Genomic DNA, 14,190 nt, shown 5'->3' on the forward strand with positions numbered 1-14,190 from the left:
GTATGCAGGAAAGAGAGACCTGATTTATGTCTATATGGTAACTGTTTCTCACTTTACAATCAGGATACTAATCAATTAGTAAATAACTCTGCACACCAATGATTCAGCTTGCTCTCCTTTGAACCAGGTGCTTAACATACTCATACCTATGACAGGGAAGTAATTTCTACCATGAATGATTGCCATAACAAGGAAGAATTAAGGTTTCAGAGCATGCATTAATGAGCAGAACACAAGATCTCAAAACAAAAGTATGAAACTTACAGACTGGAAAATAGAAGGCGGACTGACAAAACTGCAACCAGGCACTGTGTCGAAAGGCTGTGGGGCCGAAGGTGGGGGTATGGGATGGGTGTGGGCGATTGGAAAAGGAGAGGAGCAGAGAGGGCACACCAAGGGTGTGTAACACAAAGAGGCTGCCTCCCTAGGAGGTGATACCACAGAGAGGAGGGGGGGGGGGGGGGGGAGGGGGAGAGGGGGTGGCAGAAACTGTTGGTTGAAGGGTATGCAGACAGCAGGTTACCTTAGACTGAGGCCAGTATTATTTCGGGACCAGAGAATGTCTTGTAGGAATAACTCTCATCAACGCAGTTCAGAAACTGCTAGTGGTGGAGAAGATAAACCAAATGGGCCAAGCTGTGAAGCAGTCATCAGTCATTGAAATTAAGCATGTTATGTTCAGCTGTATGTTGTGCCATAGGGTGATCTACTTTGCTCTTGGCCACAGTTTAATGGTGGCCATTCATCCTGATGGACTGCTGGTTGGTAGTCATAACAATATAAAAACCTGTGCTATGATTGCGGCAGAGTTGGTAAATGATGTGCGTGGTTTCACAGGTGGCCCAGTCTCTGAAGGGGATAGGATAAGTGTATGGCAGAACTCGAAATGGTGGGTGGATGGACTGCACAGGTCTTGTGCCTCGGTCTTCTACATGGATACAATCCCTACGGCAAGAGGCTGGGATTGAGAGAGGCGTAGGGATGGACCAGGATGATGTGGAGGTAGGTTGGGTGACAGAACACCACTTGAAGAGGGGGAAGGATCTTGGGTGGGATGCCCCCATATCAGGTCATCATGATAGGTAGTCAAAGCCCTCATGAAGGATGTGGTTCAGTTGCCCCAGTCCAGTGTTGAGAGGGGGGAGGGGTTATTCGGTGACAAAGTGAGCACTCCTTCATAGCTAGTTCTTGACGGTGGTGGGAGGATTATTGGTGTGTGGGAAAATAGCGTGGGAAATGAGGTATGGAGGATAGTGCCTGTCTGTGAAGACTCTGGTGAGACCCTCGGCATTCTGTTCAAGAGAGTTCTTGTCACTGCAGATACACTTTCCTTGGATGACCAGGCTGCACAGGAGGAATTTTTTGAAGTGGAAAAAATGACTGTTATCGAAATGCAGGTAGTGGTGGTGGTGGCTGGTCAATTTAATGTGGACAGAGGTGTGGATGGAGCCATCAGAGAGGAGGAGGTTAACATCCAAGAAGGTGGCATACTGGGTTGAGGAGGACCAGTGGGGTGTGTGGGAGAGGTGTTGAGGGTGTGAAGGAATGAGGGTAGGGTGTCATAGCTCTGACTCCACACTGTGAAGATATCATCACTGACCCTGAATCACACTAAGGGTTTGGGGTTTTGAGAGGCTAGGCATAAACAGTTGGTATAGGAGGGTGCCATGTAAGTGTCCATGGCTAAGGCGCAGATTTGTTTGTATACTTCCACTTCAAAGGAGAAGTAGTTGTGAGCTACAAAAAGTTAAGTTAGATACAAGAGCCAAAAGGCATTAGGCAGTGGGCTTAGTGTCTGTAGCACGTTGGGAAAGGTAGTGTTCAATAGTGGCAAGACCATGGGCATGCGGGAAATTGGTGTAATGGGAAATGGCATCAACAGTGATGAGCAGGAATCAAGGATGTATAGGGGTGGGGATGGTGGGGAGTCGATGAAGGAAGTGGTTGATATATTTGTCATGAGAGGCTATATTGTGGGCAATTGGTTGATGGTGTTGGTCAGTGAGGGCCAAAATTATTTCACTGACAGCATAATAATCAGCTACAGTGGGGCATCCAGGGTTGTTGGGTTTGTGGATTTTGTGGAGCACGTAGAAGGTGGGTATGCGGGGGATCACATTGTTGAGGAGGGAAACAGATTCATGGCCTAAGGCTTTGAGCAGGAAGTGGAAGTTATGAGTCAGATAACTGGCACAAGCCTTCTACCAGGTAGCTACCATGTTTCATAATAACAGTGATGGAACTTTTGTCTGCAGGCAGCTTCATCCTACACATAACAGAACATGGTCTTCACTAGCTTTCAGTTCTGGCTCTTCTAGAAGAAACAACATATATTCACACACTGACAGCAAAATGTGCACTACTACGCCCACAGCAACACTGGACCGATGGAAGTGGGGAGGCTGTAGCAAGGTAGAAAAAGGCAGCAGTGGGAAAGACAGATGGCTCAGCAGTCCAAAAACACAATGAAAGGAGGTCTGACGAGGTAGAGTGTATAATGGATACAGAGTGTAAGAGTGAGGGAGGGAGTGAGGGAAAGAAAAATGAATATGGAGAGGGAGGCAGGGAAGGAGAAGAGAAGGTGAGAGGGGAAGAAACTGGTAGTGAGGAGAGGGGAGGAGAGGCAGGAGCAGGAGGAAGAGTGGGATGGGAGATGGGAAGGGAGGGAGGGAGGGAGGGAGGGAGGGAGGGAGGTAGAAAAGGAGGGGGAAGGGAGGGAGGGAGGGAGGGAGGGAGGGAGAAGATTAAGAAAGGGATTTATATTGGAAAACGAAGATGTGAAATAAATTAGAATATCTATGTTTATACAAAGAAGAGTATAATAAAATAAAAATGAAAAAATGAGATATACATAGAAATGGAGACAGCAGTTAAGAACATTAGGACTGAACATCCTGTCAACAAAAGGTCATTATTGAAGCAAGCTCACACGCGGCAAAACTGAGCAAGATCATCACCACCCTTTATTGAGAAATCAATCCAGCATTTGTCTTTAGTGATATAGGGAAAATGTATATCTGGATGGAGATTTGAACTACACACACACACAAAGCGAATGATGATGCATACAGAAACATAGAAGGTATGAAAGGAAGACAGAGAAAGACAAACCAAATGAATAGCATAAATCTGGTGGATTATGGGAGTCCAGAACACTCACATCCACTGAAAAACAGTACATGTGTATTCGCATACTTCGCATCTATTGATGACGTAATTAGCCAATGATAGGCCTGAAGATGAGGGTGGTTTGAAAACTTCTTGGAATCACCACGAGAGGTCAGCACTAGCGCAACAAGTTGCTCATGTGATATTCATTGGACAGTTACCTGTAAACACGTGCCACATCAGTACTCTTGGAAGAGAGCTGTGGTGGTGACGTGGCTCTGTTGTTCCCCCACAGTGATTTGCAAATTTGGGAAAAATCAATATTCGAGCAGTGATTAAGTACTTCGTAAAGAAAGGTATGAAAGCAAACGAAATTCATGCAAATTTCCAGAATACACTGGGGGACTCCGCTCCTTCATATTCAACTGCTACCAAGTGGACAAATGAATTTATATTTGGGCAGGAGAGTTTAATAATGATCCGCACAGTGGTTGGCCAACATGTGTCACTACTCCAGAAATCATTGCAAAAGTGCACAAAATGGTCATGGAGGATCACCGATTGAAAGTGCGTGAAATTGCTCATGCTAGCCAGATGTCATCTAAAAGGGTATATCACATTTTAACTGAAAAATTAAAAATAAAAAAAATTATCTGCAAGATGGGTGCCGCGACTCCTGATGCTGGATGAAAAACATGTGTCATTGCCATGGCAAAATTACACGAACTAAGGTACGAATTGTGGTCACACCTAACATATTCATCTGATATGGCTCTGTCAGACTTCCACCTCTTCCCAAAACTGAAAATTTTTCTTGGTGGATGAAGATTCACTTCAAATGAAGAACTGATAGCAGGAGTTGACAACTATTTTGCAGATCTGGAGGAAACTCATTTTCGATATAGAATCAAGGCTCTGGAATAGCATGGGACCAAGTGCATTAATCTTCAAGGAGACTACATTGAAAAATAAAAAAGTTTCAGTGATGTAAGTATTTTTTTTCTATTCTGTTCCGAGAACTTTTCAAACCATTCCCATTTCATTGGGAACATGAAATGTTATTTTTTTTTTTTTTTTAATGATGAGATACGTGTAAGTTAGTGTGTTTGCATGAATGTTTTTCCATATAGGTTCACCATAGAGCCCAGATGTGTTAGCATAAAGCAACATTGTGTTTTAACGGAAGGTTTAAAACACACTGAGAATATGTTTCAAGAAGACTCTTGCCATGGGAGATTCAGCCATCTATCACATTTGTGCACAGATTTTGATTGGAAATTTCAGTCTTTTAGCTTCCTTCAAGACAGTGATAAAGTAAAATTAGGAGGATCTTTTCTGTATACTTGTCTTTGGTATTTAGAAGGAAGAAAGGAAGGAAGGAAGGTTAGAGTTTAATGTCCCATTAACATTGAGGCCATTAGAGATGGAGCACACACTTGGAGCTTTTCAAGGATGATGAAGGAAATAATCACCTGTGCCTTTTCAAAGGAACCATCCCGGAATTTGCCTGAATCAATTTACAGAAATCACAAAAAACCTAAATCAGGGTGGCTGAATGCACATTTGAACCATCGCCCTCTCGAATGTGAGACCAGTGTGACATTATTAGACTGGAAGTTACGATCATGAGGTTATCAATTTGTTACTGAAAATTTTAGCTTTTCATTTATTCTTTCACTTTCCTGAAAGCAGAGACTATATCTGCCAGCATTTATGGTTTGGTTTTCCTTAAAGAAACCAAATGTAGGTTACAAAACAGTAAGCATTTTACTAATGTAATCAAGCAAAAGATACACTTTGAATCCACAAACAATACCTGAAAGATCTGATGCAAAGCAGAAGTTGTTAGTAAATGCTCCACACATCATTCATTGATATCATAGCTGATCTTTTAAGAAAGCTACACACACAGTCACTGCAGGTATTTCCATTACATGTGACTGCACTGTTCAAGTTACCAATAAATCTATGAATGAAAGGTTGCAAGCCAATTCAAGTTGTAACTACCATAGAAACAATAAATAATGTCAAGTATGGTACATCCCTTCCCTACAACAATTACACATACTAAAAAAGTAGTTCATATTGCCTGGATGAGAATTATGGTTTCATTTCTTGCCCTTCTACAATATCTTCAATGTATTTAAGAAAATTAAACAAATGGGTTGTGTCTTACATACAGGCTACCAGTTGTGGATGGCTGCATTTCAACATCTGTACAATTGTGTGTGTACATATATTGGAAAAAGAGCAGTAGTTGATAAGCTAGTAATAATGTGTGTGTGTGTGTGTGTGTGTGTGTGTGTGTGTGTGTGTGTGAGCGCGCGCGCGCGCGCACTATTACATGTTTCTGTGTGCCATGCATCTATCAGTTACAGGCGAGAAAAACAACAATATGGAAGAGATAAGAGTCCTACTTGCTATATAATAGAGGGATTGAGCCGAACACAGGCACAATGAAAAAGAATGCTAGAAATGTATACATTTTGAGCATTATTTTTCATTGTGCCTGTCTGAGACTCAACACTCCTCTGTGTGGCAAAGTAGTAACCTATTCTTTTCACATTGTTGTTTTTCCTTTCAGGATTTTCTACTGTTCAGTTACAGGTCAGAAACATTTTGTTTCTTCTTCCACAATGTTAAAGACAGTTTAAGCTAAACAAAAAGCATTATTCACTGTTAAAATATAATAAAATGTTTAAATAACTGTCTTTCTAGTGATCAAATTTTGTTTGTAATACATTTGGGTAAGTGAGTATGTGAGTCAAAATTAACCAATGCTTTATTTATGTATGGCAATATCATCCAGCCACTTGGAAGTTAAGTGAATCTAGCATTAAATAAAGAACTATTTTCAACATCAGATAGAAAATTTAGGGTTTGAGTAAACTTAATCTAAGAGTAACTTTATGTTCTACAATATGAAAATCATACTTCCTTTAATGAAAAGCTGCATAACCTATTTCAGTGAGTAACCTATACGAATTGAATACGGAAAAAAAAAAAAAAAAAAAAAAAAAAAAAAACCACCAACAACTTATAATCACAAACTAACAATGGCTGTTCCCTTTTTTTAGAGTATCCATATGTTATACATCTCTCTTTGCTACTCACCAGATAGAGGATATGTTGAGTCACAGACAGGCACAACAAAACAACAGCTGAACAAGTAAGCTTCTGGCTGCCAGAGATAGTGGTCATCAGTGTGAGAGTTGCGTTTGCATGAATGTGCACGTTTGCATGTTGTCTAATTCAGAAGAAGGCGTTTTGGCTGAGAGCATACTTGTTTAGCAGTCTTTTTGTTGTGCCTGCCTGCACCACTATATGGTGAGTAACAATGTAACCTTTTCATAGTACTGTCACTATTCCATACTGGATTTTCCTTAGCTTGATATGTATCTCTCTCTCTCTATTTTTCCCTCTCTCTCTCTCTATTTTTTGAATCTAAATACATATTTGTATGCTTTATTCATCTAGTGAATGTTTTCAGCAGAATCCTTGTCTTACTTTTTTAAACTTTTCTGTGCATCTCAACCATACACCAATACCATATCTTAAAGTAGCCTTAATAATCGTGATTATTAAAATCATAAACAAATAAGTATAACTAAAATATAGCTCATAAAACGTGGTAACACAGAGTGTACATATTTCTGATAGGAAATGAAGAATCAAGTCCATATTAATTCATGGTATGAAATAATGTTAAAATAAACAAAAAACCAATTCTACAATATTGTGAAAAGAATAGCCTGCTATTCACTGTAAAGATGACACAGTGAGTTTTTTCATTCAGCCTGCAACTCATTGTGTTATTTGTGCAGTAAGTAGCAATCTACCTTTTCGTAATATTACTGGTTTTCTAACCTGGACTTTCCTGTCTGACAAAACCAATTCTTGTTCTCTTTGCGACAGCTGGTTCTTGTCATTGAAGCCATTGTTTAAGGCATATTTTGTTGGGGGAGACACAGCAGAGGATATGATGGTTCAATTATATGACTTTTAATCCTTAAAAAATTAATCACTTTGAATACTTTACTGGTAGAGATAACAAAATGGATTATTAGATTTACCAGTAAAGGATTTACTTTTCAAGCAGAGAAATATCAGATGGTCTCTGATGATGCATCTGACTGGATGAAACAAAACATCAGGCACAAAAATATACCTTAAACTAACGCTTAAATTTTAAAACTCAGGTGTCATCAAGTAATCAAACACTGACTATTAATGCCTGTAATGCATATCAATTCTTTTCTTTGCTTATTGATATTGGCAATACATCAAAATAATAGCTTGAAGGAAACTGACCCTGGAAATGTTTTCACTGGTTCATACAAAATCAGTAGAGTCGGCTCATAGTAACCATGAAGAAACTGCACATCAATGACATTATCCATTTTTTCATCAAGTTCTTTCAAAACAATCATGTATGATGCCAAAACAGGAAGTTTAGAACTTGCATTTGCATTCTGAGAGTTTACAGCTGAACCTATTATGGGTTTTGAGGCCTCTCCAAGCAACACCAAATCTGGATCATCCAGAGCTGTTTCTCGCCTGAAAGGCAGAACCACCAGTTTGCGTCCATACACCAGCATAGCTGCACACCTACCCTCTGGATCGACACGGACCATTGGAATATGGTAATGATGAGTCCAGCCACCCTATGAAGTAAGATGTTTTATAAATTACAATACAAACAACATCAGTGCAATTATTTACACCACTGTTACAGGTAGTGCTTCATATATATGTATGAAACAAATAAAATGCTTATACCAACTGTTTTCCATAATTATTCATTTCTTGCCACTCCATTTATTTTACTATTCCTAAGGATGGCAGTAACATGACATGGGAGATGGAGGAGGAGACAATTATAGGATGAGGATTGAAAAGGGATTAAGAAAGCAAGAAAGAGGGATGGAGACTATTATACAGGTTTCTCACATTTTTAGATTCAACACCATATTCTAAATTTACTCTTATGAGATAAGAAACGAAAGGTTGGAAGTCAATGTCTCAGGTAGTACAGGGTGCAGCAGAAAGAAGTTTAGAAAAATGAAACCAAGTAAGGTAGGACATTTTTATTTTTATTATCTAAGAACAAACATAATGTCATTTAAGAATACAATTTTAAATGTGTTTTAGACTATGTGTCACCCAAATGGCTGCCACCATTGTTAATGAGTTGTTCTCTGAAGCTGTTCATTACTCAACAAGTCCTGTCAGATGTGATTGCTTCATCTTTTTAAATTATCATTTCCTAGAGGGCTTCTAAAGTTTAATGGTGATCTTGGTACACCTTGTACTTGAGGTAGCCCCACAGAAAAAGGTCACAGGATGTCAAGTCTGGCGAACATGGTGGCCACCCAATATCACCATGCAAAGAAATGACATGTCCAAGAAACACTTCCCTCACCAATGCAAATGACTGACATGCTGTGCGGCTGTTGCACTATCCGGTGACCCACACACTTTCAAGGCCATTAAACACTTCGGCTAGTTTTCACTGCAGGATTACTGTAGTGATTACTGCTTACAGTTAACACTCTCACCATTTTCTTCAAAAAAATAAAAAATAAAAATAAAGGCCAATCACACCAAAATTAGAAACTATACACCACACTGTTACCATAGGATTGTGGAGTCATCGTTGATGGTGTTCCTGGGGGTCATTTTCACACCAACCCTGGTAATTTTGTTTGTTGGCTGTACCTGGCAGATGAAAATGTACCTTGTCAGGAAAAACAAAAAAAATCACACCATCTTCTTACTGAATGTTCACAAGCATGTCTTGACACAATGTTGTACGCACAACATAGTCTCTTCCATTCAGCTCTTGAACCAAAACAATCTTGTAAGGTTACATTTTCAAATCTCAATGCTAGATTCTTCTCACACTTTGATCAGGTAATTGTATGGCTAACGCCCATTTTCTTGAGGAACATCAAGGAAATTGTTGAACTGAACCTCTCATTGCAGAAACATTTTCTGGGCCTGTAGCAGTCCATAACTGATCTTGAAGTTGATATTTCAATGCAGACCCCACCTCTCAAAAACTTGAAACCTATGATAAATGGTTTTCTTATCGGGAACAGGGTTCCGTCGACTGAGTGTGAAGTGAATACAGTTATTGGCAATCCGCCATTTTCAATAAACAGTTCAATGACAAATGTGTGATGTTAACCTGATCAAGCATGGTGTACACTGAAAATGGCACATATGCAGCTGTTAAATGGCATGTATGCAGCAATTGAAGGACATGCCCCCCCACCACGCTACTCTGTCACTGCCCGCTGCCTCTCAAATTGAGAAGTTCTTTCTGCCTCACCCTGTACTGGCTTATCAATTAGCAATACATATGAGGCATGTGTTTCTAAACTACTTATGTTTCATAATCACAAACTATTATGGCATCGATAACATAAAAACAAGATAAAACCCAATTCATCTCTGATGCGCATACAGCGGCATTTACCATGATTGGTTATTGGAGATGGAGCATCACTCGTATAGAAACTTTGACGTATGCATTTAATGTATGGTGCAGCACACTGTCCCCAGAAAGATGAACAAAAGTTCCAAGAAAAGTTTCACGACAGGCATTATCATAACCGGAAGAAATTTTCGCCATGGACAGAAACTTATACACAGAACTGTCACACGGTCTCCTCAAAGAACTGCCTGTACAGTAGAATTTGAGAATATGGTGTTGGATCATGTAAGAGAATATTCATCAATAACACTGGTCAATTTGTGACAAATGCACACATAAAAGAATACAGTGTACGAAGTAATGGAGGAGCATTAATTAAAATCTTATAATAACCAAAATGTGGAAGCACTGGGTACAGAATTTAGTTCTGCGGGTGGGTTAACTTATGTTGTAACAAATGCATTGAAACTGGCAGTCGCAACTCAGAACAATTATTATTAACTTACATTGTTGTATCAAGTTACATTTTTATGTCAATACTAAACGTAACATTAATTCTGAGTTACTGATCCCTTATTTAAAAGTACTCAGTTTGGTATCCTCCACAAATCATATAATTTTGAACCTAAGTTTTGTGAAACCTTGTATAATATAGATGTGACATGTCTTTCATCCATCCAGAGCTGCTGTCAAAAAGTCTTTAATGCACTACTAGTTACGATCATCAGATTATTATCCATTGGTACTTGCAGAAAAATGGACGAAAAAATTATTATAAGAAATAAAGAAATTCCAACAGCAGTTGTGGTGTATAAAAAATTATGTCACTTGTATATACGGGGCAATGCCACTAGCCTTTGAAGTTTTCAAACATTCCTTACTTTCGAATTATAGTAGAACAAAATAGAGACTTCTTGCTGATTTGGAAGAGAAATATTTGAAAGGCAAAGTTGCTTTTATTTTCTTCATTCATTTATTTGCTGATTAGTTAGTCCAGTTCTTCTTTTAAAGAGTCTTTTTGGATTTACAAAGTGAACCACTACGATAGCTTTCAAAATAATCTTTATACTATTTGAGAAGAAAATATTCAGTTTTCATTTAATCACACATAATGAAACATACCCTCATCTCCTCTTCTTCAAAATAGTGTAGAGACAGTGTCCGCAAGTCATGGATCTCTGGATCATATTCAACAACACTTAGCTTTGCATCACGAAAGCTAAGAAGTAAAGAATCTCTCGAGGAGCCAGCAAGGCTAACAGCCTGCATTGACATGACATTTCCAAACAATGTGTATGTGGCTAAACATTCCAGTTTCATTTTTGGTGGTCTGTTTTCTGAAAAGTGAAAACCGATTAGTGTTACAGATTAAATTCTGAAAGCAACATAAAACTTACAAAACATATCAGTTCAAAACAAAATCTTATGACCATATGCAGCTATTAAATAATTATGTCATTAAAAGACATATTTTGCACTGTGGGACCCAAAGAACAAAAGTTATTACTAACATGTTATTTTGAAGATACATTCAAAAATGTTATGTACACAGCCAAACATTCTCTACAACCATTAAAAAACTCTCATGAGGAAGATGAACAATCTAAAAAAATGTTATACCTTTGCTGTTTTATCCATCATGTGTGAATTTACCACAGAAGTGCATAATTTTATTTTTGCTTTCTTACTGGAAAAATGAAGGCACAACTACACTTCAGTGAATGAGTCATCTCATGGCTACCAGCTGCCTCAAGTGCTTACACATCCATTTGTTTTGTTAAGGAATCTAAGGTCTTGTTAAGAGAGCAGTTTATATACACAAATTGCAGTTTACACAATTCAAATACTCTGTCAGTGACAATATTTTCTTTCTGAGGTATTTCTGTAACGATATAAATCACAAACAGCCCACATAAACCATGGGCATTGGCTGTGTGGAGCGACTTGTGTGCCTCAATGATACAGATAGCCATGCCGTAGTTGCAACTACAATGGAGGGGTGTCTGGACAAGCCACATGAAGATGTGGTTCCTCTAGAGGGGCAGCAGATTTTTAGATAGTTGCAGCACCAAGAGTCTGAATGCCTGACTGATCTGGCCTTGTAACATCAGCCAACAGCAACAGCCTTGTTTTGATGGTACTGCTAATGGCTGAAAAAAAGGGAAAACTATAACCGTGTTTTCCACCACCTTCCCTCCAAAGACATGCTGTGGTTAAATGATGATGGCATTCTCCTGAGTAAAATACTGCAGAGGTAAAAAAGCCCCCCATTGGATCTCTGGGTGGGAATAATCAGGAAGACGTCATCATGAAAAACAAGACTGTCATTCTACAGGTTGGTGCATGGAACGTTAGATCAGCTTAATCAGGCAAGTCTACTTTTATACTGACTGGAATAAACAATGGAATTCTGAAGGTAGGAGAGATAAAATACAGAGAGTTAAAGGTTATATGCAACTTGTACAGATAGCAGAAGGCAGTTACAAGATATGAAGGGCATGAAAGGAAAGCATTGACGAGGGTGTGTGACAGGGTTGTAGCCTATCTCTAAAGATATTCAGTCTTTATCCTGGGCAAGCAGTAAAAGAAACCAAAGAAAAATTTGGAGATAACTTTTTTTTTTTTTTTTTTTTTTTTTTTTTTTTTTTTAAGGAGAAGGAATATAAACTATGAGGTTTGCTGATACTGTAATTCTGTCAGTCACAGCAATAGACATGGAAGAGCAGTTGAAAGGAATGGAGAGTGTCTTGAAATGGAGGATACTGGCAAAGCATCACACACAAGCCATTCCCCTCCAGTGATTGCTACACCCCCTCCGACTTTATTCATGCACTGGCATCACAACCACGTCCAAGCCTTTGGTTTGTTTACTTATCAGCAATCGAGTGGGGGGGGGGGGGGGGGGGAACATTTCTTCAACTGCTTCCTCAAAGCATAGTCCCTCGCATACTCACTGGCTGTCTAACTTCAAAGAGGCGCTGCTATTTCATTGGCCTGCTTGCTCTCAGTGTTTTGTTCAGATTTACTCTTCCTAATATTGCACTTTTATTCAGGTCTTCACTTTCGTTACAACTGCAGCTATTTTTCTATTACAATTCTCAAGAATGTCAATAAGAAAGAATACTGAAAACCCTGTTTTCAATGCCGAGACAAACTACTCATTTGTTCACAAGCCCAATGAAAAAACTCAATTTTTAATATGTAAAAATTGTTTAAGCCAAAACGAAGGACATAATCTTGCTCGATATTCCTCTTCGCTCCATGAAGCAACACACAGATGTTAGACTCATGACAAACTCTGAGCTTCAGTGAACAAATTTAGGGAAAAGGTACAAGAGTTGACTAAACCTTCTAGTCTTATAGAGAAGAGTTTTCACTATATCATATGCAGTATTACACGAGAGCTATTCAGAAAATAGGGAACGTTTCCATCAAACGCTGCTTGGCATGTGCCGATCGCGCATATTTTGGTATGTGCGTGCTCGACAGCTCAGTCGACATCCATCCACGACAGCGGGAATGTCTCTGCGCATCTGGTTTTTTCAATATTCGAATTTTAAATGTGCTACGCAATTGAAAATCCCGCCAGTTGTGAGGTGCGGTCTATGATAAGGTTTTTGTTGGCAAAAAACCTAAAACCTATAGAATCAAACAATGGAAAATTCAGGATGGAATGTAACAATACGAGAGAAGATTCACACAATCATAGCTTTCGGCCATTAAGGCCTTTGTCAGCAGTACACACATACACACATGCGCAAGCGCGCACAAGCGTAACTTGCAAACGCATCTGCAGTCTGAGAGAGCTAAAACTACATTACAGTGTACACTACAGTGTAGTTTCAGTTCACTGGGACTGCAGACATGTGTGCAAGTTGCGCTTGTGTGTGTGTGTGTGTGTGTGTGTGTGTGTGTGTGTGTGTGTGTGTGTGTGTGTACACTGCTGACAAAGGCCTTAATGGCCAAAAGCTATGGATTGTGTGAATCTTTTTATTGTGCCTATCGCCACTCAGCTTCTCCGCTATATGGTGAGTAGCAACTTTCCTTCTCGCGTATTGTTAAAACCTACAGAAATTTATCGTGAACTGTGCAAAGTGTACAGAAACAATGTAATGAGTGTATGTCCGATCCAGAAATCGTGCATTCGGTTTAAAAATGGTCGAACCAACGTTCATGATGAAGAGAAGAGTGGATGCCCGAGCATTGTGACTGACGATCTTGTCGCTAAAGTTGACGAAACAATTCGTGAAAACTGTTGCTTCACAATAACGGACCTTTCGCTTTCTTTTCCACAAGTTTCACGGACTTTGTAGTTTGAACTTGTCACTCAAAAGCTAGGCTACAATTAGGTGCACGATAGGTGCCCAAAATGCTTACAGAGCATTATAAAGAACAGCGAATGGGGGCAACCCTGACATTTCAGGAGGTCTACCACAAATGTGGTGATTCATTACTGGTTCGAATCGTAACCGGTGATGAAACTTGGGTGAAACAAGTCAATTGCAAGACAAAATTGCAGTCCATGGAGTGGGGGCACACAAGGTCACCCCAAAATCCAAGAAAATGTTTGCAAACCTTGTCAGCAACAAAGTTGATGGCGACAGTGTTTTGGGATAGCCAAGGTGTGCTTCTTATTGATTTTC

The 14,190-nt window shown here is 39.4% G+C and overlaps 1 protein-coding gene across 3 annotated transcripts in view; it reads right to left on the reverse strand.

The window, feature by feature from the left end:
- LOC126334148 (cleavage and polyadenylation specificity factor subunit 1) overlaps nucleotides 1-14,190 on the reverse strand; it is a 382,681-nt gene that overhangs the window by 231,068 nt on the left and 137,423 nt on the right. For all 3 annotated transcript variants that reach the window (XM_049996806.1, XM_049996803.1, XM_049996805.1), the window contains exons 3-4: nucleotides 10,670-10,884; nucleotides 7,420-7,772 (exon numbers count right to left, since the gene is read on the reverse strand). In XM_049996806.1, the coding sequence (XP_049852763.1) occupies nucleotides 7,420-7,772; nucleotides 10,670-10,884 (568 nt within the window). The remainder of the gene's footprint in view (nucleotides 1-7,419; nucleotides 7,773-10,669; nucleotides 10,885-14,190) is intronic.

This window comes from Schistocerca gregaria, chromosome 2 (genome assembly GCF_023897955.1).
Source record: "Schistocerca gregaria isolate iqSchGreg1 chromosome 2, iqSchGreg1.2, whole genome shotgun sequence".
NCBI lineage: Eukaryota > Metazoa > Arthropoda > Insecta > Orthoptera > Acrididae > Schistocerca > Schistocerca gregaria.